Source organism: Periophthalmus magnuspinnatus, chromosome 4 (genome assembly GCF_009829125.3).
Source record: "Periophthalmus magnuspinnatus isolate fPerMag1 chromosome 4, fPerMag1.2.pri, whole genome shotgun sequence".
Classification (NCBI taxonomy): domain Eukaryota; kingdom Metazoa; phylum Chordata; class Actinopteri; order Gobiiformes; family Gobiidae; genus Periophthalmus; species Periophthalmus magnuspinnatus.
In genome coordinates this window covers 12,472,299-12,497,822 of record NC_047129.1, presented here as the reverse complement: position 1 = coordinate 12,497,822, position 25,524 = coordinate 12,472,299, and the positions used below count along the sequence as shown (strand labels likewise).

Sequence of the window (25,524 nt, the reverse complement as noted above, 5' to 3'; positions counted from 1 at the left end):
CCAGTAATAGGTCCTGTGCGTGTGGATAGGAGGATATCATGTGCTGGCAAGAGTTGGAGGAAGGCAAATGCAAAGATGACTTGGATCTCTGAGGCTTCCCATTGTTCAATAATCACGTGAGCAAGAAAGCGCTAGCCTTTTAAAAATGTGGCAGTAGGTTTTCATTGATAGCCACTTTCCACACTAATGGGTCCATTTGATTACAGCAAAAGGTCCTGTGTTTTATTCCAAGTTTGTTGCAGTGAGAGGAAGAGAGTGAAGGGAGAAAAGTGGGTCTCAGTGTGTGTCATCCAACCAATGACTTTATCCAGCCTTATCCTGAACCATGAAACCATAGTGCATGACACCCCTCTATGCTCTGCACAGATATGGCTATTCACTGTTAGCTCAGAGATTTGACAAGGCAGACTGCGCTCACTCAACGGCCCGGGTCAAATGGATGACTGTCACCATCTTTTTTATCTGTCTCTGTCGCCTCCTCCTCAATTCAGGCTGCAGCCCCTCTTTTACAACAGCATTTCCATCCCCATCTCACAACTTTGCTTGTTCAAATTGACAAATTCAACCAGCGACAAAAGAATAAATGAAAAAGGGCAGAGAGGGCTCTGGAGGGGATAATCTTTTTAGAGAGAAGATGTGGTTCACTGGGAGGTGAACAGGTGAGCACATTTATCTTTACCAAAGAAAAAAATGCATTGATAAAAACAAATAAAATATAAATGTTATACAAGGAGTGTAATTATTGTAACTTCTTAATTATTTAGTCTATAATTACATTCCTCAAACTCAAGTGGTATTTGAAGTTCAATTATTTTACTAAAGCAGCCCTTTAAGAATACATTTATTCTAATAGATTTTTAATGACTGAAAGCCTCCTCTAAAGCTTGTAGTATGAGTTCGTTGTCTGTCACCTCTCTCTCCCCTGGCCCCTTGAGGCTCTGGAGCCCTCAGCTGCCTGTGTCTCAGTCCTAATCACAGCTCAATGCACACATAGACACACAGTCTATCGGTGTTCACTCAGGTAAAGGTCTGTGTGCTGCTCAGTGAGTGGCCTCTGCTCAAACAAATCAATAGACACTGGCACGTCCCGCCACCAACCAAGAGAAAACAATTAAAAGCCATCGATCCTGCACCAGGTTTGAGCATGAATATGCATGTGTCCTTGACCTTCCCTAGTGGAGGGACAGCGAGAGAGAGACAGGGGCCAGCTGACACAGGCTGACAGGTGCAGGACCCTCTCACTTCTTTTTAATAGACATTAGGGGGTTTGTTGGCTTTACTTTGTGTGGTTCTAATTGTATCGTGAACAGGCCAGAGGCATATAAGGCGTATCGTCACATTAATCCCAGTAAACCTGTTGCTCTTTACAAGCCTGTTTGGAGGCACAGACTGCTCTTTTTCCGGCTGTGTTTAAAGCAGAGCAACTGTCCTGCACAAATGTCCCCTCTGGCCCTGCCTCATTTATAATTACAGATGTGTGACATGCACATGGAGACGTCTGCATGTTAGCACATCACCGTGCCTGTCCTCACACATCCTGTGGTCCAAACAACAGAGCCTACAGGGGACAGCCGTGCCCTGTCCCCCGTCACTGGGGATTAGCATTAGCATGCTAACTGGGCCTCTGGGGGAGTGCAGCGCTAAGGGTCACACTGACAACTGTCAACAGTCTGCTTTAATTAGCAGACCCTGCTCATCAAACCCAACAAGATGCCTCACAAAAGCTTGTTTAGGAAAACTTAGAGCCACAACACTGATAGAGTAGAGTATACCAATGTTACTTAAATATGTATTTATAAATGGGCACCATGAAGTGGTTCTATCAGTCATTCATCAGTCTCATCTCCCATCCAGTTCGCTTTGGGCATGCTTTCATATCAAACTGAGGAGTCAAAAGTGCTGACTTGTCACAGTGTGTGGTTGTGCGCTGACAGTATCAGGATGCTGTTGTCACTGCTCTAGGTGAGCTGGGCTTTGAGAGTATTGTCAGTCAGACACTGCATTATCCAGCTGTTCTCTGGTTGTCTCCCTGTTTCTGTGGTGAGGTAATGGGAGTGTCAAACTAGTCGACAGTTGGAGTCTCACTATTGAGCTGAGAGGCCACATCCATATACACTGCCAGCTAACTGAGTGCCAGCGTTGCTGAGGCGGGCCTGTCTGGGCCCACAATGACTGTCAGAGAAAAGCTGGGGGCTGCAGGCGCAACTGTCACACACTGGTCACAAAGCATTTACCTGCTGACAGAATCACAATTAGTCCAGGGAATGTTGTTACTGGGAGGAAGGAAGAGAAGGACGATGGAAGCACAGCTCTGGGAGAGAGGACTGTTATTGGAAGAGGTAGAGAGGCAGCTGTGTGTATTTGGAGAGAGAAAATAGGAAGACAGAAACTGTGAACTGCAAGACATATAGGCTTACAATTAGTGGCAACACATTCAGTGGAGCAATTTAGAGAGAAAAGGCACAACTGGAGCAATGCTTATTTCAGAACCATGGACAGCTCTACTCAGTGTTTCCTTCCTTTTTCCAAGACATAATTATAGCAGAACAAAGTCAAATGTGAGTCTCTTAATGACTTCAGTGTTTCTCTGTAAGACTCCTGGTGTGTCCGCTTTGACTGATAACACAGTAGCAAGGTCTTTTGTCTGGGCCCTAAGGGAGAGACGAAGCATGACCGAAACTGTAGTCCCAAACCAAACACAAGTGGAGATTGGCCTATGGGCTAGGATCAATAGTAAATTAACCAGTGTGCTGGTTCTGTGGAGGGCTGCTCAGCTCTGATCCACTGATCCATAATAAAAGGCCATGAGAGGAGACCTGAGATGCGGAAGGTTTCTACAGTTATAACAGCTGCTTCTGGACTTTTGATGCAGGAGCCAGTGAAACCATGTAATGGTGGCTAAACATTCAGCTATAGAGCCCATCTGTCATTGTAATAATCACTAGGCTAAAAGAACTTAAAAAAAAAAAAAAAAAAAAAAAATATATATATATATATATATACAATATACATAAAATATCTTCATAATGCCATTTTTTATTAGTCAAAACAATTCATATTTATCAGTTTCCAAGGAAGAAACGGTGTTAAACCAGTGACAAGTCAAGTGTGTGAAGAGACAAGACTGGCTCATTTGGTTTGATTCCAAGCTGACAACCATTATTTATGCAGTTTTCTGAAGGCAGATATAAGCTCTTTAAAGTAATTTAAACTAGCCCTCGTCTTCATCTCTTCCTGTCCCTATCCTGGTGTCTAGGGGTGATTAATGAGGGGCAAGTGGTGATGGATTGTCCTGATCCCACAGTGGACACCATGGTGAAAAGAGGGGCGTCCGTATAAAAGAAGCAAATATTAAGTACAAATGTATATACAGGGATGTAGAGCCAGCAGGCAAACACCTACTGAACTTTTGTCTGCAGATTGCTTGACCAGAAACAGTTAACCTTTCCCAGTCCATTACATTAGGAGCTGTCATCCACTGTCTGGTCTGTACATCTGCGTCCCCATGTGACCTCTTGCACCTGCTGCACCTGGCAAACAGAATGTATCAGAAATCAACTGTCGTCTTGACTTTTCTTGAACTTTGTGACCCAACTATAATGATATTTTTTAGACCTGTTTTCTTAGCTACACTTGGGAACACATGTAACAATGCACCTCATGATTCTATGCTATTTCCCTGCCTATTGAAGTGCGTTATTGTGATTCCAATCCATTTCGTGATCCTCACCATTTGGCCGACTTCTTGGTGATTTACATTGGTGGTATAGGGCTTTCTCAGCTTCAGCGAATCGCATTTGGAAATACCCATTTTGCAATACAAACACATGCAAACCCTTGTATGCAGGCACACACACATCTGCCTCGGAGCGCTCTGATAAGGTTGTCTTATCAGAGAAGAAAGGAGGCGTGAGGATAAGGGGGTACCTCTGTGATAATGGCTTTCACCAAATCCCCCCTCTGTCACAGATTAAAATGCCCGCTTGGAGAGCATTAGCAATCTTTCTTTTCATCTGTCTTCCCCCTTTCCCCTTTTTTCCTGGTCTGCGAGTGCCATTGGATTTTCTCAGGCCAATCTATTGTCACAGGCCGGCAACACATACAAGGAGAAGTCAACCTCAATCTGATAGGCCATTGTCTTATTCTCTCCATCACTGATTCCTGGTCGTGGTATTGATCGCAGCGCTGCATGTCCCCCCTCACATTTCATCAGTCTGAATGTGTGCTGTGCCCAGCAACCTCTTTTTGGAAGATGTGAAGTCCAGCATTATCTGTCTCTTTTTTCTTTCAGTAAAACATGGTTGATGGTTTAGATGGCAATTCACTCAAAACATAAATAAATAAATAAATAAAATTATTAAGAAATTTTTTTTATTTTTTTATTTAAACAGAAGGGCCATTTCTTAACTGAAAAGTTGCACTTGTGAACTTGTAATGATAAAAGTTATCTCAGTTTCACAGGGCAGTGTAGGTGGCGGAGGAGCATGCTGTTCTGTGTAGAATAGACACCAGTGCAGTGTTGGTCTAATCCTGTCTCTCCTGACATCAGGAGATCACACAAGTGGAGAAAAGAAAAAGCCACTGGAAACTAACTGTCACAGCTCAGGCTCCGTCCCGCTGCAGACGCCCCCACCCAAGCTCTATACCTCCTCCGCCATGCCTCACAGGCCCGTCTGTCACCCCTCTATAATTATGAGGAGTGAGAGTAATGTGTTGCAGTATGAATAGGATTGTCGGCCTGATTGTGATGTATAGGCTTTCATTACCATGCCCAGGCCTGTGCCCTTCGCCTTGTAGGAAATCCTATTTAGGCCCTAATTTGGGAGCCTCCCCGACCGTCCCGTCTGATAGCAATCACACACAGTAATTGTGTGCTGGGGCAACTGACAAGAGTGCAGGCAGAGCCACACAGAAAGAGGGCTAGCATGGGGAGGTCCTGACAATGATGTATCTGCATAGTTTGGTCAATTATTCAAGCCATACTGTGCTGAAATGTATATTTTTGACACTTATTTTCAGGTGGTTTGTTACAATAATGAGAATTTACACAAGAGATATAGAAGAACATGAAGATGTTGATTTTATAATGGACAATTTGAGGCCAACTAGATTCCTCTCTTGCAAATATCTACTTCAACAATGCTACATCGTTAATTGAGAGATCATGCTAACTCAATAATTATGATTTATGAGACAATCTCCAATGAATATGGAACATTCTTACCAGATTGGAAGATGATGTTTAACCAAGCCCTCAAGCAAACAATATTTGTACATTTTCCATGTCTGCATTGTTAACTTCTCTAATATTTCATTAAGAGAGGGCTGATTTTATGCACAAAAATTAATGCAGATCTGACGGCACGTGTCGGCCTGTAGATAACGAATGTGTAATTGACTCATTTAAATAGTGTTTGCCTGTAGGAGGGCCTTTGCATTAAATGTTTGATTGCCCTCATATTAACTGTCATTAATCCCTTCTGTTCTTAATAAGGACTTTATGAGGGTTTCTTAAAACTTCTCATCTACCTCACTATTCTCTGCATAATTAAGTAGAATATTCAAAAATATGGAAATGTAGTAGAACCCGGGCATTGACTGATGGGGCCTTGTGACAGATTTCTAATTACAGCCTTTTGAATTTGCAGCTCAGCGTTGCATCATGGTCCATTAGCTTGGGTCAGTGCAGGTCAATACTGTTAACTCTTTGGTTTAGTGTGCTACAAGAGTAATTTTTAGAGCAACAATAATCAAACTTGCCAACTTGCTCCTATGTAATGCATATCTAATCACAAGACATATGCCATTGCAGGGTCTTGTAAAGGAAGATGTACAGCACAGCACCAACTTTTGACACCCATTACAAACTGTCACGGCACAGAGTGGGTGAGAGACACAAACTTGTCTGTGTTTATGGCTTAACTGATCCTCTTATTCCTTCCACTCCTCCAGTGTCTCTGCTCTACCCTAATCTCTCCGGGGTCTTACTGGCCCGGGATGACAAATGGGAAGTAGAAGCCAGCCAAGCATGGACTCAGTGGAGAGGCTCAGTGCTGGGGTCCCTGTAAGCCCCCCTCAGCCGACTTGGATCATCTCTGACATAGCAGCATGAGCCCTGAGCATGAAGGCCACATGCAATCTATACTAACCAGGTACAAACGCATAATCAAGACTAATACCGTTTATCCCATACCAGTAAACAAAAACTTGCATTGATTAAAAACAACAAATAGGAATGATGTTAGGTCTTAGCAGCTCCCACAGCTCCCCAGCTGTGTCACATACTCAGCCTGCTCTATTTTAGCATGTAGTCCAGCTCAATAAGACCATGTACTAAATGACTGCAATGTAATGAGTGTGTGCACGGCTCTATAGCTTTGACACTGACAGCGCATGAGAATGTAAAGCATCCTCTTCCCCCTTTTGCCTCTCTGGCTTCCTCCATGCTCCTGTGCGCCCCACTGCCTCAGCCATGGGATCAGCTGCAGCCGCTAATGAAACGTCAGTCAGGTAATTGAGGCTGTGGTGGTGGCGGCCCAGCCAGGCAAGCAGTCAGCCTGAGTGGGTGATGACACCAGGACGTGAACTACAGGAATCCAGCAACCCCCTATGGAGCCTCACAAGACCTGCTCCTCAGCCAGCCGCCTGGAAAACAATGCATTTATACTGACACTGTCCCATTCCAGCCTGTTTGTGTGGGGCACAAATCTGACTTTTGAGTGCTACAAGGTGTGTACCAGTTAGTTGAGTCGTCACCTGAGTTGCATATTGTTAACCAGGTGTGTTGTGCCAGCAGGCAGCAGTCAACATGTCACCTCACACAAGGTTAAAACCTTTGTTATTGCACTCCAGAGTGATGTTACTTTGCTGGCGTACATTGACCTGCTCAGCAACCCTGGTGTGTTATGGGTAATGTTTAATTCCCTGCTGTGACAGCGGTGGATCACATGGTAAATTGGATTTTTTTTTTCTTTTGAAAGCACATTGCTCAGAAAGAAGAAAGAAAGGCACATGTCTAATGTAAGGGTACAATCACTTTTTTCAGAAGAATGAGAATACAAGATTGAATTTCAGAAGAATTTTGTGATGGGAGAACATATCAATGCTGATGTGATTATTTGACTGTACACAGACCATCAGTTCAACGAAAATAAGACTAAGAAAGTTGGCCATTAGTCACTACTTCAAATGGCTAATTGTAAAGGTGATGTGAACGCTTACCAAAATCTCTACTGATAGAAAATGGTTTTGTAGTACTTTTAAAAAATATCACTACTGCTCTTTTCTCTCAAGGATTACTAAGCATTACCTGAGCAGAGATATTGCAGGACCAGTGTAGAGGAGCCCAAGTGTCAGTCGCACTCTCCGCTCCACTCTTGGTGCCTCCTGAGGCCTTGATGTGGAGAGTGGACACTGGGTTAATGCCTAGCTGTAAGCACTGCTTGGAACCAGTGATTGGGTTTGCGTTACAGCAGACGTCCCCCACCAGCAAAAAAAAAAAAAAAAAAAATCCAGTGGAAATGACTTCCACTGTCCAGCCCTCTGGGCACTGATTCTCCAACTCTCCAACATTTCGGGTGCCCTCCTCTTTGTCGCTGCACTGCGTCCCAGAGGGCACAGGTGAATTTGATGAGGAACAATGATTAAAAGTTTGTACCCCCAAGGTGACCTAAATACATGAGAAGGTGAAAGTCAAAGAGATACCATTGCCAGTTATGTGAGGTGTGTTTCAGTTTGTGCATGTAGCGCTTACACAGTTTGGAGACATTATCCAGAGCCTGTCCTTATTGCACCTCCTCCTCCATCCTTAGTGAATTGCATGATGGGTACACAGTGATGTGCCACAGAGAGAAGACATCACCAATCTAATCAGTGTCAGATCAGCACATTACCTCTCAGCATAATGTATTTGAACAGTGCTCTATCACATCTCCTAGGCATAACCTGCCTCTTCCTGCCTCATGCGCCACAGTCCACACCTTTTCTCTTAACTGGGTGTTCAATCACAGCACAGTCTGCTGCTGCAGCCAGGCACGTTGTCGACAGTGACGTATGCCAGCGATTAGGCCGGATACAGTTCAATTATGATAAATAGTCAGCACACCTCTTAGACCGTGATTAAAGTCGCAGGCTGGCCTTGATAAAGAGATCCCATCTCACTGCCATCACCACCACATTATAAGATACTACGCCTCATGCTTTTCACATCAGCACTGCACGAAGCACACTATAGCCAGTTGGAGCTTATGGCAGGGACAGCTAGATGAGTTTCTGTAGATCTTTATCATTTACACATGGCTAGTGGTGCATCCCTGCACTCCTGTTTTCAATTGGGACTACTACTTATTAATAGGCTCACATTTCAGGGACTTTTTTTAAATACTGTATCTACAACAAAATGGTTCTAGATACAGATAACTTGAGAAAGCCAGGTTTTGATGAATGGATGAGCAGTGATGAAAGAAGATATCTGAGAACATGAAGGGAGCGAGTAGAGCATTAATCCAACATGAGGCTCATACAGAGAGTGGAGAGGGGAGGAGGAAGCAAAAGAAAGATAGCCTTTCGGCTGTGTTCTGTCAAGGGAGAAATTACACATTTACAGAGGTTTTTTCAAGCAACAACGGCTTCCATAGATCAAACCAGTGGATTTATGAGCCAATTTCCAACATGAAATATAGACACCAGGAATCCATTTTAGCCATGTTTACTTGGCTTTTCCCACTTTCTCTCCCCCTTTTCTTAATCAATTGAGCCTACAGTACAGCTTATTTTGCTCTTAAGCAACAATGGATATAAATGTAAAATAAAAAAAAAAAAATAAATGCAATTTGACAAAGAGAAACTAATACCCCATAAACTTATAAAAGCTAACTGATGCATTATATTTACTGTTTTACATAATTAATTTGAGGTATGATTGCGCTTTTATTTGGAAAAGTCACTGTTATGGGAGCTAAACAACATAATTGACATGTAATTATAGCAATATTACAGAGGCTCATAATGACTTTTCACTGGCTGGGCCAACCTATGGGTGATCACTGCTTAATTATCATATTAATGAAGTCATTAAATGTGACTTCATTTATGATGGCTAAGGTAAGAATGTCATGATCTCATAATAAACTCAAGTCAATGTCTATTCATGACTAATTATCTCTGAGTTCAGATATGGTGTTGAAGTCAAGAAATAACTATTATTACACAACACATGGAAAAAGCAATTCAGTTTAATTAATCATTTAGAAACGCATCTTCAAGGTCACGAAGCCAGCACCAAATGTCCAACACAGGCAGATGAAACCTCTTTCAGAAGGGAGGCACAGACATACGGACAAATAACAAATTTCCAATAATTGCTCTGCCATGATTAGAAAGGAGAAAACTCATAGGTGCCAAATAAGCATTGGGGCTTCATGCTTTAACTCCAGGAGTTTTCTTCTTTCATCCAAATTCATTCATTTCAATTACCTCGGGTTTCCAAGCTTCCCAACATGTTCTGATTAGCTCAGCTTGGCAATTTACAGTTGATCTTGCCTCATCTAAGGTGGAGCGAGGGTGGAAGCAAGAAGTGGAAAGGTAATGGAATGAAATGTCACTCAGTTGTTGCTTCTATGAAAGCGATGGTGGCAAAGCCAGATGGAGAAGGGTTGGTGAGGTCTCATTAGCAAGAGAACAGCAGTGTCTTTATGTCCATCTTTGTCAGTGAAGCATTTACCAAACTATAACATAGTCTATTCTCCCTTGCCCCTGGTTTCACTTGTGGATTTGTAACTGACCAGTCTTCAGAGATGCTCAAATGCTCCTTTAATCCTCCAACATGAGACTCCTTCTTAAGGTTTCTTCATTTTTTTCACAGAAGATGAGCTAGAGGCTGATTCTCTCCGTTTGCGCTGCAAAATTGTCAGATTTTCATTTTACAACAGTAAATAACAACCTAGCATTGTGGTAATTGCAATTGAAATTGGTGGTGCCTTTCTGACTTACCGAGTTGGGAGTGAGTGGTGCTCCTACCACATCAATGATCTGTTCCTTGGCTTCCACCTTGATGTCGTCTGCACCAGGCCAGGGCTGGCCTTCGGCACTTGGTGTGGATGCAGTTGTGCTGTTTGTAGAGTTGACCTCTCCACTCTGTGTCGTTGCTACTGATACAACTGCTGTAGCAGCTCCTCCGCTGCCTGCCTTCAGCAACGCCTCGTATCGATGGCGCAACATCTGCTGTTCATACTCACAGTTGCTGTGTGCCTGCTTCAGCTCATAGAGGAGTACCAGGTCACTACGGAGCTCATTAAACATCTGAACAATCTCCTCTGTAGGTAGCGGGTTAAGGTCTAAGTGGAATACAAGCATTTTTTTTGTTTTTTTTTAAACAGATTTGCAAATAATAACAATTCACAACAGAGGTGACAAAACATGTTTAAACTCACCAACTCCAAGATCAACTAGCATCTGCTCAATGGCTTTGATCTTCTTCTGGCCTACCGAGCTTGGCAGTTTCATCTAAATACAAAAAAGGGGCATCACTGAGTCAGAAATATTGAACTGCTTCAGCTCATACTCCAATTTAATAACTGCACTTGAGTTGGCCCTATCAAAATGTCTTTATACCTTAAATCTGACTGCAATAATCCCTGAGAGTGTGATACCCTCTTAGTGGTGTAAAAAAATTATCAGGGTTATTTATGAATGTAGTAAAACATGAAAAGTATATTTCTATACACCAGAATAAGGACACAAATAGTAGGATACAGGTGAACACCCAAATCAAAGCATTAGACTTTTAGAAACTGTGGAAACACTTACCCTTTGACTCCGAAGTGTGACTCCAGCTGATTTAAAGTCAGGAAATTTAATACCCGCAGTCTCAGGTACAGCCTATAAAAGACAATTAAAAGTGATAAGAAAATTTAATGAACAAGTAATTAACTGAGTGGAGTATCAAGTCTGATAAATATTTACTGGAAAGTCATCTCATCTATCCCAATAATATTCCACAAGACAAGCATTGGATTCGTACTTTCATGGATGTGCTTACTGGTTTTTCTGTTTCTCTTTTCTGGGGAAGTTTCTTTTTGGAAACTCTCTTTTCAGCACGTCTCAGTTCTGTGGTCGTGTCAGCTGCTTTTATAAGTTTCTGTAAATCCTGGGCTTTCTTTTCACGTTCTTTCTTTCTTGTCTCAATCTTTCTGAGCTCTTGAATAAGGTATTCTTCTTCTGCCACCTACAGGAAAAAAGAAGATGTGCAAGCAATGCATTACAATTCATGAATTTATATTTGTATTAAATTAGGGATGCACCGATCCAGCTTTTTCTGTGACAATACAGATGTTGATACTTTGGCTTTAAGTATTTGCAAATACCCAATATTAAATGATACTAGGATAGAGAAAATCCTCACACCGTTTAAACACAAATAGCGTGAGGTAAAAAATTATTCAAATGTGTTTTGTAAAAATAACAGTTTAATAATATACGACGTTTGCACCAGTAAATAGACCAATTTATAGACCAAAATGGGATATCGGCTAAACTGATATCTTGGATCTCGGAATATCCGATACACCATATTTTTCAATATCGGCACTGATATCCGATACCAGTAGATACCAGTACTGTACTAGTGCATCTCCATTAATAATGTAATGAATAGTAAGGCCAGACAGCTAAATAACAGGATGCAAATAAAAAAGTACACAAACTTGTTCAGGTGTTCGGTTGAAAAGCTTCTCAAGTTGTTCTTTGCGACGTCTCTCATGTCCAGCATCAAATATGTAAATCTTAGGCTCTGTCCCTGAAGCTGCTCTGACCTTTGTGAGCTTCCCACATATACTGTAATAGCGCTCTTTTAGGTCTTCCACTGAACGTTTCTGTTGTGACAAAATGACTAGCTGTTAACACCAAAATGTGTGTTACATAATCATGTTGAACACAAATGGCTTTACCCTGTATTGCTGGTGATCATAACGATCATGAACAACTATGAAGCGAAGGTCAAAACGTTTGCACAAGTCAAATAGGTGATCAGTTTCTGCTTTGGTCCAACCATCATCATGTAAATGCAGCTGATACTCCTGCTCAGAGTAGACCGGTACCTGCACTGTCTAAAAGGCAGATAGCAAAACCAAAATGAAGCCTCTTTAACATTTGAAGTTTAAACCAAATGATACAATTCATTTTAACCTTGTTGAATCGAGCAAATGGATAGTCCTTTCCCTCCTCTGCAACACGTCTCCAGTGATGAAATATGGCACCATCCCTACGGGCTGGATTAGAAAAAGACATCCACTTCCAGGGACGTACTTTTTTGCAACCCAATTTGGCTTTGACTGTTCTGTAGCCCTGAGTAGTGTCACTGGGTAGAAGAGGTGGGGCATCTCTGAAAGGAAATCATGGGGTATTATTGACCATCAAACAAACAAACTGTTAATATGACTATGGGGTGGCGTGCATACTTCTTATCTGAATAGAGAAGAGCATAAACCTCCCGATGCATGCCCTCTGGCCTCTTGAAAGTCAACGTTTCTGAAGACTTTTTGCTTTTCTTCTATAAAGGCAATATAAAAGAAATGTTAGGTCTTTACAAAAATTGTAGGTAGCATTTGCAACATGGATGAGATCACTTTGAACAGTTCCCTGATATAAACATTTGTTACAACTAACATGGTATACTATACAATAATATCTTTACCTTATCCGAGTTGATGAGGTCTTTCTTACTGATGGGACCATCGTTCTCTCCTCCGGTTAACTCCAAAATGTCTCTCACATCAGCTCCAGTAGCCATAATTTGGATATATTACGATCTCGACGCTTTTGCTTCAATTTATTAGTCAATACAAAAATGTAATAGCGAGAGCAGCACCTCAACAGTACAATGATTACTGCTAAGATGCTAGCATTAGCATTTTGACGATACAATAAAGTAGCTATGGGGTCTACAATCAAAACAGCGACATTTATGGCAATAAGTCTAGACGTTCAGAATATTTAGGGGATGTGACCGTATTATAATTGTGAAATATGCTTATCTAGTACGAATTAAACCACAAATAAATATGGTTAACGCTAGTCAGGGACCACTTCCTCCGTTGTCGTGCCCTGTGTTTTGTTTTGTTGGAAAATGGTGTGTATTGCCCCCAAATGGTCAGGCGGAGGCAGCACATTTAAATCAAACAAAGATAACAAAATAACAGCAAAATAATCAATTCAACTAGTTGTGCGATGATTTCAGTCAGTGTATGTTAGTTACAACTGTTATCCTTCACTTTGGTATTATTTATTTTCCACGTTTTTGTATTTAAGATTTTAATTTGGAGACGGAAGTAGCACAGTAGAACCGGAAGTGAGACAATGATTTTTAAGAAGTCGTCCATCTTTTTTTCCCTCAGTCTTCTTTCGGGCAGACGCTGCTTCTTATCGTCTTCAACAACAACAACCACCTCCTCCTCCAGTATCATAACGCGCGTGATTCTTCTGCAATATAATACTAAGAAAGGGTGTACTTAAATTCACAAATTCAAGTTCTAAGCGAAGATAATGTCTACCGAAACCAGTGAAAACCCAATAGCCGCGGGTGGGGAGAAATCCGAGGAACAGCAGCAGGGGTGAGTCCATACATCATGGTTTCTTTGTTAGCACCAGGTTAGCAGCATCGGTATTTATCGTAAGCACTACCTCTATCTTTCTAAAACGTGGCTAGATCTATTTGGCAACGTAGTCAAAAATGATTCGCTTTCACATGTTTACGGAGAAGCCAGGGTTTTTTACGCTATATGCACGTCGCCTCGATGGCGTTTTTCTGTAGCAGCCATTTTGCGCAGCTTGTTAACATGGCCTACTTCTTCTTGGAAACGTTTAAGCATCTAACGAAGATCATATATATTAAATACAGTTATTTTTTTACACGGATCCACGTTTGCATGCATTCCCTGTGCATCTGATATTTTCACTCGTATGTTTGTGCTCATTGCTGCTTTATTTTATTTTTTGCACAGGGGAATGAATGGAAAGGCTAGGCATGATTCCAGCTCCAGGAAGGAAAGACCCATGAAGAGAGGCGGAGGTGGTGGGCGCTTTGAACCTTATTCTAACAAGAGATATCGCATTTTCGTCAGCAACATCCCATACGATGTTAAATGGCAAGTCCTCAAAGATCTCATAAAAGAGCAAGGTAAGTTTTTAGGTTAAATTAAATTTATAATTTAAATTTGAGCCAATTCATGTTCTAATTGCTTACACGTTCGAGGTTTCTGAGCACATTGAGTCAAGGATGTTTTAAATGCGGTGTGAACTTTTTTTGTAGGGAAACCAATAAAAGGAAAGGGAAGACATGCTGCTTGTTTGAGTTGCTATATGGTTTTCCAAGTGTTGTGAACATCTTGGAAGAACACACAGCGTGATTATGCATCATTAAAATCTGATACGATCCCATAGATTTGGTCTGGATGTGCAGTAACACTACTACAGTGTTTTTGCCTCAAGGGACTTGCATTAAAGTTAGTTGCTGTGTGTACCAATTCAAAATACTCAGATTGATTTATTTTTCCAACATGGAAAACCGTTTTTGTAGAAGTGTTGTTAGTACAGTCATTGTTCTTGGTCTGTAACAAATTGAATTCTATAATGTAATATCAGAGTATGAAAAATGGGGCTGAAAGCAGGCACTGGGTATGTTCTTTAGAAGGATGTGTCTTGTTATTATTATTCTTGTTGTTGTTGTTCATTGTTTGAGTTACATTGCATTTTCTTTTTTAGGATTGACATTGATGTTTGTTTTCCCAGCAGATCATCAAGTTGTACCATACAAAGATGTGCATTTGGGAATTTTGTGTACAGGTCTACAAAATGAAGCTACTTCTTAAGCACTGTCCTTGTCTCCAGAGGTTTGGTTTTTGATGTCCATTAGTTGAACAACATGTCGTGTCAACATTGGAAAAACTGATGGCGCAGGGTCCACTCACTTGGCACTTGATACTAGGGATGAGTGCAATGCTGGTGGGAGGATGTATTGATGCAGTAGTTTGAGTTGAAACTGCACACATTATAGAATTTTAATCTTAAGTCCACTTACTTCATGAGGCATTGAATTTTTTTGCACTTTTGAATGCTGATGTACTACTTGCTTATACCACCTCCATATGGTCTGGTAGCATCACCTGTAAAGGACAGTTGAAGTTTATAGAGCTTGGTTGTCCATAGTCCATTGCTTGTGGTGCTTTGGGAGAATATATCAAGGACATGCTAAGAAGTAAATTCTTTATTTGAAGATGTATGCTTGCTTTTTGTAGACCTGTACTTTGTGTGATGCTGAGGTGCTGTGAGAGAGCTAAGGACTAGGAAGTCCAAGCTCATTTTCACCGGCCGCCCTATTTGTGTTCTCCTCTAAACTCCCATTGTTCTCTCGGCTTCTCTCCCTTGGTGTGTGTCGTCTGGATTCTGATTTGTAGTGGGTGAGGTAACGTACGTGGATCACTTAATGGACGCGGAAGGCAAATCAAGGGTAAGTGCAAATACATACAAATAAAAATATGAATTATTCCAGGCAAACTTTGTCAGGTCTGGGTTGTCAACTTAACCGTTGGAAGGATGTGAAGTGGAATGTTGACATACTGGAGGTGCGTTCGCTGTGGTGTGCAATGACGCGAGGTCATCGGAGAGTTGATGGTTTTAAATTGAACTTCAGCTTTCTGTGTAGTCCACTCTATAGGAACGTTGTAGCCGATTAGTACTTGTTATAAGTTGTTTGGTTTGTTATCAACTTAAAGGTTAAAGTAAAAGGCTGTTATTGGTGTTAAGATGGTTGTTAAATATATCCCTGATGCTCTACTGTTCTGGAAATATTTACAATATTATAGATGTTGAAATTCTGTTTGTGGATATTCCGCCTTTTTTCGGTGTTGGAAAAAAATGTTTAATTCCTTAGACCTTGGTTGTTTTTGTGTCAACACAAGAAATGTATGCAACATTCAAATTTGTTTATACATTTTTGATACACTACAACATTGCAACTATACTAATTCATTGTTTTGTTCCCTCTTCACCTCTTTGCTTTGATCTCTTCAATCATCCAAGGGTTGTGCGTAAGTTCTACTTTAAGTGACTGCTTTGACTTTTTAGTTTTTTCAAATTCAGAGTTTATACTGGATGTTTTTCCATTTCAGTGTTGTTGAATTTAAGACTGAGGAACTGATGAAAAAAGCAGTTGAGAAAATGAACAAGTTCGAACTCAATGGGAGGCCCCTGAAAGTGAAGCCTGTAAGTTCTTAATGGATTTCAAAAACTTAATGTGCTGAGCACTTTTGTGAAATGTGTTTGAATAATGTTTTGTTTTTCCAGGACCCTGACGGTTTCATTACACAGAGGGAAATCAACAAAGTCCAAGGCCCCCCAGGAATGATGGGAGGGATGGGTGGAATGGGAAGGATGGACCGGATGGGCATGGATCGCATGGGAATGGATCGCATGGGCATGGATCGCATGGCCATGGACCGTATGGAGCCAATGGGACCTGGTCCAAACAACTCGATGGTCAACATCCCTGCCAGTCTCATGAATAATCCTAACATCCCCAATGAAATCATCCATGGTCTGCAGGCTGGAAAAATTGGCAACAGCATCTTTGTGGCTAATGTGAGTTGTTTTTATATATATATCACACACACACATACACATGGTGAGCATTATGTCTACATTTTAATGAGGAATTCAAAATCAACCCTACCATTTGTATTTTTACAGCTTGACTACAAAGTGAACTGGAAGAAGCTGAAGGAAGTCTTTTCAATGGCTGGTGTTGTGTTGAGAGCTGACATTCTGGAAGATAAAGAGGGGAAAAGCAGAGGCATGGGCACTGTGACCTTTGAAATGCCCATTGAAGCAGTCCAAGCTGTCTGTATCCTTGACATGTGGAAGATGTATAACTTTTGTTTCAAGGACAAACTTTTTAGACCAGTATGGTTTCCTTAATGTTTTCACAGCTATGTTCAATGGCCAAATGCTTTTCAACCGGGTCATGTATGTTAAACTGGTATGTTGACCAAACATCAAGTCACACTGTATTCTTGAAATTTTCTTAGTATTCTTTGTTGACGCTTTTGTTTTTTTAGGACGAAAAGTCTATGCCAAAAGATATGGGACCACCAGAGAGACCTCCAGCTCTTCCTCGTACGAATACATTGACTCTTTTGTTATATTTTGTATTTGATATTAGATATGTAACTTTTTTTTTTTAATAGGTGGTCTGAGTGGAGTTGGTATGGGCCTAGGACCAGGAGGACAGCCTATTGATGCTACCCAGTTAAATCGCGGAGGAGGTGGCGGCGGAATGGGCAACATGGGTCCTGGAGGTAACTTTGATGTGGTTTATTTTTCAGCCTTTGTTTAAAGCTAGAGACTGAACTTCTTTTATCACCCCTAAAGGTATGGATGGAATGGGCATGGGCGGCATGGGAAGTCGTATGGGAGGTGTGTATCTGCCAAACTGATTTCTTGGTCTTCCTTTTATTTATATATATATATATATATATATATATATATATATATATATATAATTTTTTTTTTGTTAGTATCTTGACATTAGCGAGATTTATTTACCTTGACATGTTTTGGCTGCTACCTGAAAGCCATCTCCAGAACTCCTTCTAAATAGTTTTTTCTGATGCAATTTTCTTTGTTCTAGGAATGGACAGTTTTGGCGGAATGAATAACATGGATCGCTTTGGTTCATCAGGAATGGGCAGAATGAATGGTAAGAATAGTTCTCAACTAGCGAAGCAAGCGTGAATTTACTCACGTTCTGCTCCTCTAATGGTTTAATCTCTTGCATTGTCAGAGATGGACCGTGGGATTGGTGGTGCTTTTGACAGGGAGTTTGGTCGAAATGAAATGGGCATATCTCGCAATAATTTTGGTGATTCGTTTGAAAGAGGAATGGGTTGGTATTTTAGGAGTTTTGTGGAGATGTTCCTTTAGAAATATTAGTCTGCTCTAAAAGTGCCCAGTGATATGAAGTGTATTTCACACCTTTTTATATGTCTTTTTTTTTTTTTTTTGTCTTGACAGGTAACTCTTTGGGAATGGACCGCATGAGCTCAGGAATGGACCGTCTGGGGGGCAGCATGGATCGCATGTCGGGGATGGGCATGGACAGAATGGACCGTCTGTCTGATCTGGACCGGCTCGGCTCTGGCTTTGACCGCATGGGCTCTGGGATGGACCGGCTTGGGCCTAGTCTTGACCGGCTTGGGCCCAATCTCGACCGCATGAGCTCCAGCATGGATCGCCTGGGCCCCTCTGGATTTGACCGCCTTGGGTCTTCAAGCCTTGATCGCATCGGTTCAAGCCTTGATTTTGGCTCTCCAATGGGTCTGGATCGCATGAACAACACTGGACTGGACAGAATGGGCAGCAGCTTCGACCGTATGGGATCTGCAGGAGGCCTGGATCGCTTCTCCTCAGGTGGGCTCGACCGCTTGGGCTCTGGCATGGATAGAATGGGGTCTGGTAATGTCGGAGGCCAGTTTGATCGTTCTGGTGACATGGATCGTGGATTTGGTGGCAACTCATTCAGTGGCACTGGATCATCTGCCTCTGGAGCTGGAGGTGGCAATCCCAGAGGATGCCAAATTTTTGTTCGCAATGTAAGTACTCAGTCCCCCAACCCCAACCCTTTCTCTGAAATCCTGTCAAATTTGTGTATAATTTTAATTTTTTTTTCTTTCTTTTTCACAGTTGCCCTTCGACTTCACGTGGAAGATGCTTAAAGATGCTTTCAATACCTGTGGTAAATATTGAATCAGTTAAATTTGTTTTGTTTTTTATCCCCTTCGCATTTTTATGTTTAAACACTTTTTTTCTTTTTCAGGTATGGTCCAGTATGCTGACATTAAACTGGAGAATGGCAAGTCAAAAGGCTGTGGGGTGGTTCGCTTTGATAGTCCTGAATCTGCAGAGAGGGCTTGCCGCACCATGAATGGATATCGACTGAATGGCAGAGAGATTGATGTCAGGATGGACAGAAATGCTTAAGTTATTCTTCCAACATATGATTAAATGGCATCTTGTCATCTAAATTACCCATAACTTGTTCACTTGCTTGGTTTAGAGCTTTGTAATTGTACCATGTTTTAGTTCTTTTATTTTAGTGACAAACTTTTTAAAAATATTTGTGTCATGTTATCTGCCATTACCTTGTTGTAAGGTGTTCTTTTTTTTTTTTTTTTTTTTTTAAATAAAAGTACATAAACATAGTGTCTTGATTTTCTTTCTGTACATTTTTAAATATAAACACTTGCCTTATGAAAATAGTAGAAAAGGGAAAGGATAAAAATCTACAATTTTTATCCTTGTGTTTTAATAATGTTAAGCTCGGGGGGGACTTGTGGCCTCTGTCCTAGATGTGAAAGGTCAATACCGGAAGGACAGTCGTGAGCACTACATTCAAGATGGCGGCTCCCTTGTGTCGATGTTATCAGGTGGGTTTTAGCCATAAAGTTTGATGCTTTATTGAAATAAAACTTGAAAGCAATGCAAGATTGTTTGAGACACAAAACGGCCCAGGTTGTCTAAATGTGTCTGTACTCCGAAGCCATCCAGCCACTATAATGAACCTTGCTAGCTTACAAAGTTAGCTCACCTCTTCATAGCTTATGGTCTATTCATTAGCAGGACAAAATGTTCAGATACAAACGCATTGTTTTAAGGTGCCAGCTGTATTGCCACCGATACAAAATACGTGCTGAATGTGCAACTTTTGCGATTTCGAATTACACAATTGCACTTTACATGTGACTGTGTGAGTTACCTATATGCAGGATTTTGATTTTGATTTTTTTTACTTGATGCAGTTATGTGTACGAAGACGCCTAGCAGCATTCCCGTACTCCAGCCTACCTCATCACAACAGACGCGATGTGTTTAGGATACAGGTGGATCCTAAAAGCTCCTTGCAGGTACATTAGTCAAAGAAAGGACAGCTATTATCGCTTAGGTGCACGATATAACTTTTCTCGAGGAGGGTCTGCCACCTGGTTGTCTCCATGGAGATGTGACTTGCGAAGAATGCTCCACAGTATGGTATTAAACCTATCTTTCTCCATAGAAACAAGCAGGTGATGGCCATATACCAAGTTACAGGTAAGATCTGTGGAGAGCCGAGGTCTCACAGTTTTTCAAAATATTTTGAGCAATAAAATTGACTCCCAATACTGTGGAACAATACTAGTGAAACAATATTGTCTGCATTGAAAAGTTATATCCCCGAACCCGGTGGTGGACACCGGAAGTAAGGGATGCCGTCAAGCTGAAGAAGGAGTCCTATCGAGCCTTGTTGGCTCATGGGACTCCTGAGGCAGCTGATGAGTACCGGCAGGCCAAGCGTGCCGCGGCTCGGGCAGTCACAGAGGCAAAAACTCGGGGTTGGGAGGAGTTCGGGGAGGCCATGGAGGAGGACTATCGGACGGCCTCAAAGAGATTCTGGCAAACCGTCCGACGCCTCAGGAGGGGAAAGCAGTGCTTCACCAACACTGTTTACAGTGCGGGTGGAGAGCTGCTGACCTCGACTGGGGATGTGGTCGGGCGGTGGAAGGAATACTTTGAGGATCTCCTCAATCCCACTGTCACGTCTTCCGAGGAGGAAGCAGAAACTGGGGACCCAGAGGCGGACTCGTCCATCACCCTGGCTGAAGTCACTGAGGTGGTTGGCAAGCTCCTCGGTGGCAAGGCTCCGGGGGTGGATGAGATCCGTCCTAAGTACCTCAAGTCTCTGGATGTTGTGGGACTGTCTTGGCTGACACGTCTCTGCAACATCGCGTGGCGGTCGGGGACAGTACCTGTGGAATGGCAGACCGGGGTGGTGGTCCCTCTGTATAAAAAGGGGGACCGGAGGGTGTGTTCCAATTACAGGGGAATCACACTCCTCAGCCTTCCCGGTAAGGTCTATTCCAGGGTGCTGGAGAGGAGAATCCGACCGATAGTCGAACCTCGGATTCAGGAGGAGCAGTGTGGTTTTCGTCCTGGTCGTGGAACACTGGACCAGCTCTATACTCTCCATCGGGTCCTCGAGGGCTCATGGGAGTATGCCCAACCAGTCCACATGTGTTTTGTGGATCTGGAGAAGGCATTCGACCGTGTCCCTCGTGGTGTCCTTTGGGGGGTGCTCTGGGAGTATGGGGTCCGGGGCTCTTTGCTAAGGGCTGTCCGGTCCCTGTATGACCGGAGCAGGAGCTGTGTTCGCATTGCCGGCAGTAAGTCAGACCTGTTCCCAGTGCATGTTGGACTCCGCCAGGGCTGCCCTTTGTCACCGGTTCTGTTCATTATATTTATGGACAGAATTTCTAGGCGCAGTCAGGGGCCGGAGGGGGCCTGGTTTGGGAACCACAGGATTTCATCTCTGCTGTTTGCAGATGATGTTGTCCTGATGGCTTCTTCGAGCCAGGACCTGCAGCAGGCACTGGGGCGGTTTGCAGCCGAGTGTGAAGCGGCTGGGATGAGAATCAGCTCCTCCAAATCCGAGGCCATGGTTCTCGACCGGAAAAAGGTGGTTTGCTCTCTCCGGGTGGGTGGTGAGTCTCTGCCCCAAGTGGAGGAGTTCAAGTATCTCGGGGTCTTGTTCACGAGTGAGGGAAGGATGGAGCGTGAGATTGACAGGCGGATCGGTGCAGCGTCTGCAGTGATGCGGTCGCTGTATCGGTCCGTTGTGGTAAAGAAGGAGCTGAGCCGGAAGGCGAAGCTCTCGATTTACCGGTCAATCTACGTTCCTACCCTCACCTATGGTCATGAGCTTTGGGTAATGACCGAAAGGACAAGATCGCGGATACAAGCGGCTGAAATGGGCTTCCTCCGCAGAGTGGCCGGGCGCACCCTTAGGGATAGGGTGAGGAGCTCAGTCACACGGGAGGAGCTCGGAGTAGAGCCGCTGCTCCTACACGTTGAGAGGAACCAGCTGAGGTGGCTCGGGCATCTGCTCAGGATGCCTCCTGGACGCCTCCCTAGGGAGGTGTTCTGGGCATGTCCCACCGGGAGGAGGCCCCGGGGAAGACCCAGGACACGCTGGAGGGACTATGTCTCTCGGCTGGCCTGGGAACGCCTTGGGGTCCCACCGGAGGAGCTGGAGGACGTGTCCGGGGTGAGGGAAGTCTGGGAGTCCCTGCTTAGACTGCTGCCCCCGCGACCCGGCCCCGGATAAGCGGAAGAAAATGGATGGATGGATGGATGGAAAAGTTATATAGTGCACCTTTAACTTTATGTATTGTCAGTCATTCTTGACCAATGTCTGCCTTTCACATAGGAATCAAAATCTGCACTGTTGCATATAAGATGCTTGTCAGCTGATCGTGGAGGTGGTAGAAAAGGATTCCTTGGGGAACTTCTGGACAATATAAAACAGGAATTAAACAAAAACAAAGAAATGAAAGAAAATATTAAGAAATTTCGTGAAGAGGCAAAAAAACTAGAAGAGTCTGATGCACTCAAACAAGCCAGAAGAAAATATGTGAGTGATACAAGTCAAACTAGAGTTGTTGTTTTTTTTTTTTGTTTTTTTTTAAATAAGACTCAAATAATTGTATTGTTCTGCTAACTGTGTTTCTTGCAGAAAACAATTGAGTCTGAGACTGTAAAAACATCTGAAGTAATAAAGAAGAAATTAGAAAATCTTACTGGAACCGTCAAAGAGGTAATGTCCAAACTAAGATATTGTAGCAGCCATTTTGTATTCCTTACTTTACCATGGGTTATTTTTTTATCAATTCTTTTAAATAGGGTCTTGAAGAGGTCAGTCGAACAGAAATTGGGAAAAAAATAAAGGAAGGAGTGGAGGAAGCTGCCAAAACGGCAAAGACCTCAGCAGAAACAGTCTCCAAAAGTGGGGAAAAGTTGGGAAAGACCAGTGCTTTCAAGGCAATATCACAGGTATAGCAAGACACCAAGGCGTGGTGCTTATTGTAACTTATAAAATTATCTCAGTATTTCAATATTTTATTTATGTATAAAACAAAATCTTTGATATAATAACAATTATTTTCATCCAAGAGTGTGGAAAGCATGAAAAAAGAGATTGGTGATTTGGGCCACACCAGTCCATATCGACCACCCCCAAGACTCAGGAAAAGGACAGAGTTTTCATATAAAGCAGCAGGGGAGGACGAAAAGGTCTTCGAAGCCAATGAGTAAGTGAGTGCTTTTATGGTTTCCTGGTGAAGCCTCAGTACCTAAAGCAAATAATTTCTCGTAGACTTTTGCCTTACAAAAGTTATGAAATTTAGTCTAGTGTTTTGCTGTTTTTACAGGGAGGCTATGGGCGTTGTGCTTCACAAGGACTCAAAATGGTACCAGCAGTGGAAGGACTTCAAAGACAACAATGCGGTGTTCAATCGTGAGTACAGTTTTTTTGCATTTTCAAATAAACATAAGAACAGATCAGTATTACTGTTACTGCTGATGTTGAGATGGGTACACCCCCCCCCCCCCCCCCCCCACACACACACACACATACATACATATAATTATATAAAATATATGTATTTGTTTCTCTTCTAGGGTTCTTTGAGATGAAAATGAAATATGATGAGAGTGACAATGCTTTAATCCGGGCCTCACGTGCCGTTACTGATAAAATGACTGATCTAATTGGTGAGATGCCTCATAATCCGACTGAATACTCACCTGACTGTGTATTGATCCTTTCTTTTTATTTATTAGGTGGTTTGTTCTCCAAGACTGAAATGTCAGAGGTATTGACAGAGATTTTGAAGGTGGACCCAAACTTTGATAAAGATACATTTCTCAAACAATGTGAACGTGACATTATTCCCAATATACTTGAGGTGAGGCACTCAGTTGAAACAGAAGCAGAGTGCATTGCTTTTTAGTTACACAATAAATGTATCATTTTATCCTTATCCAGGCTATGATCAGAGGGGAGCTGGAGATTTTAAAGGACTGGTGTTATGAAGCAGTATGTATTGCCATTTATTTATTTTGTTGTATTCAAATTATACTGAAGTATTTTTTCGAATTCTCTTGTGTTGGGATTTTAGACTTACAGCCAGCTTGCCCACCCAATTCAACAGGCCAGAGCTATGGGACTTCAGTTTCACTCCAAGATTCTAGACATAGATAATATTGATGTAAGTGAATGCTGGTAAAATGGTTTATTAGGCTTTCAGTAATACCTTAAATTTGAAAGCATCACAAGTTCAGATTTGTTTTAATTAATACACAAATGAGTAAACAGTTTACTAAATGCATTTTGTTCTAGTTGGCCATGGGGAAGATGATGGACCACGGCCCAGTGTTGATCATCACCTTCCAGGCTCAGTTAGTGATGGTGATTCGAAACACTAAAGGAGATGTAGTAGAGGGGGACCCAGTAAGTTATACATAACTACATTCAAACAATATTTAATTATCAGATCAGTATTTATAAAACTAGTGCCCATGTTTTCTTTAAGGACAAAGTGCTCCGGATGATGTATGTTTGGGCCTTGTGTCGTGACCAGGAGGAGCTAAACCCATATGCTGCTTGGCGACTACTTGACATTTCTGCCTCAAGCACAGAACAGATTCTGTAGGAGTCTTAAAGCTGCACAACATTCATTCACCCAGGGACGCACTAAGGTGTGCTTAAACAGGTGTGGAGGCAGAACACTGTGCTTATTACAAACTGGGATATGGATTGATATGTCACTGCAGTAGAACTATGGTTGTTCCCTAGGTGCCAAGTGTTTTTGATTGTCCTTTGACACCACATCATGTCTAACACTAGGGGGCAATACAACATCAAATATCCCCCTCTGTTTAGTGCCTGAAAAGATATGCTATGATTAATAGCTTTATTGCACTACATCCCTTTTGCAAATGAGGTGCGACAATATAAAATAGCAGTATTAGAGAAAAATTATTTGAAAAGTGTAAACATGTACTCATAGCATCGGGTAGGCTGTGGGATATTGCAATCGCCCAGTGCTCTTGATGATTCCTGCTTTTGGATGGGTTATACAAAAAAATACTGCAACATTTATAAAGGTTAAATAAAGATGGGCATAGTTTTTGCTGAATAATGTTTCAATAAATGTTTTTGGATTATATTGTGGCAGATTTGATGTTTGATATATAAAAGAAAAGACTATTACATACATATTTCTATTTCCTGCATTGATTCAAAGATTAGGTTCCTATAGTCTTACAGTCTATAACGTATCAAAATCACTATTTTACATTTAGTTCACTGTAGCAAGAGGTAGAATTTCATTTCATTGTTTTTAAAAACAGCTATTTGACATTTTTTAAGAACATGTTTGACCCATAAGCAGTCGCATGTAGGTACAGTGTAGGAGGTTGTAGCTGAAAACTGAAATTTTTTGACCACTCAAATGCAGCATTATTCAAATCTGTATGAATCAATCAAACTATAACTGGAACGCTGTTCAACACTTGACAATAGATTGCAACTATAGTTTATTGCTTTAACATGCAGTTCTTTGTCTATCCACTGTGGCTGTAGAAACTGTCCCGGGCTGTTGT

At 42.1% G+C, this 25,524-nt stretch overlaps 3 protein-coding genes across 4 annotated transcripts; 2 read left to right on the top strand and 1 right to left on the bottom strand.

Moving 5' to 3' along the window:
• Positions 1–9,200: 9,200 nt before the first annotated feature.
• dmap1 (DNA methyltransferase 1 associated protein 1) lies at positions 9,201–13,133 on the bottom strand. Of its 2 annotated transcripts, none has more exons than XM_033965837.2 (10): positions 12,692–13,133; positions 12,456–12,547; positions 12,184–12,379; positions 11,946–12,104; positions 11,703–11,870; positions 11,039–11,224; positions 10,807–10,878; positions 10,431–10,503; positions 9,991–10,334; positions 9,201–9,896 (listed from the first exon to the last, which is right to left on the bottom strand). In XM_033965837.2, exons 1-10 carry the CDS (start codon positions 12,785–12,787, stop codon positions 9,837–9,839), a joined length of 1,446 nt encoding a protein of 481 aa, XP_033821728.1. In that variant the 5' UTR covers positions 12,788–13,133; the 3' UTR covers positions 9,201–9,836. The 2 variants fall into 2 exon arrangements, with proteins under 2 accessions (XP_033821728.1, XP_033821727.1); XM_033965836.2 differs by having other exon boundaries at positions 11,021–11,224; positions 12,692–13,114.
• Positions 13,134–13,389: 256 nt separating this feature from the next.
• hnrnpm (heterogeneous nuclear ribonucleoprotein M) lies at positions 13,390–19,191 on the top strand. The gene is made up of 16 exons (XM_033965816.2): positions 13,390–13,607; positions 13,998–14,173; positions 15,450–15,502; positions 16,075–16,082; positions 16,164–16,257; positions 16,339–16,632; positions 16,741–16,894; positions 16,980–17,029; positions 17,109–17,166; positions 17,238–17,348; positions 17,422–17,466; positions 17,681–17,749; positions 17,834–17,935; positions 18,064–18,641; positions 18,733–18,784; positions 18,866–19,191. The coding sequence occupies exons 1-16, from the start codon at positions 13,540–13,542 to the stop codon at positions 19,027–19,029; spliced, it is 2,076 nt and encodes a 691-aa protein (XP_033821707.1). The 5' UTR covers positions 13,390–13,539; the 3' UTR covers positions 19,030–19,191.
• A 195-nt stretch (positions 19,192–19,386) lies between these two features.
• timm44 (translocase of inner mitochondrial membrane 44 homolog (yeast)) lies at positions 19,387–25,088 on the top strand. The gene is made up of 13 exons (XM_033965838.2): positions 19,387–19,475; positions 19,848–19,952; positions 22,289–22,492; positions 22,595–22,675; positions 22,762–22,911; positions 23,032–23,168; positions 23,289–23,374; positions 23,539–23,631; positions 23,701–23,825; positions 23,906–23,956; positions 24,039–24,128; positions 24,260–24,370; positions 24,453–25,088. The coding sequence occupies exons 1-13, from the start codon at positions 19,446–19,448 to the stop codon at positions 24,570–24,572; spliced, it is 1,383 nt and encodes a 460-aa protein (XP_033821729.1). The 5' UTR covers positions 19,387–19,445; the 3' UTR covers positions 24,573–25,088.
• Positions 25,089–25,524: the final 436 nt, after the last annotated feature.

Coding starts and splice junctions, on each gene's coding strand:
- dmap1 (XM_033965836.2), bottom strand. CDS start 12,787: ATGGCTACTGGAGCTGATGTGAGAGACATTTTGGAGTTAACCGGAGGA. Junction 12,548..12,691: donor ACCTCATCAACTCGGATAAG/GTAAAGATATTA, acceptor TTGCCTTTATAG/AAGAAAAGCAAAAAGTCTTC. Junction 12,380..12,455: donor CTTCTCTATTCAGATAAGAA/GTATGCACGCCA, acceptor ATTTCCTTTCAG/AGATGCCCCACCTCTTCTAC.
- hnrnpm (XM_033965816.2), top strand. CDS start 13,540: ATGTCTACCGAAACCAGTGAAAACCCAATAGCCGCGGGTGGGGAGAAA. Junction 16,633..16,740: donor ACAGCATCTTTGTGGCTAAT/GTGAGTTGTTTT, acceptor GTATTTTTACAG/CTTGACTACAAAGTGAACTG. Junction 17,349..17,421: donor GGGCAACATGGGTCCTGGAG/GTAACTTTGATG, acceptor TCACCCCTAAAG/GTATGGATGGAATGGGCATG.
- timm44 (XM_033965838.2), top strand. CDS start 19,446: ATGGCGGCTCCCTTGTGTCGATGTTATCAG. Junction 23,632..23,700: donor TAAAATGACTGATCTAATTG/GTGAGATGCCTC, acceptor TTTATTTATTAG/GTGGTTTGTTCTCCAAGACT. Junction 23,957..24,038: donor AGGACTGGTGTTATGAAGCA/GTATGTATTGCC, acceptor TTGGGATTTTAG/ACTTACAGCCAGCTTGCCCA.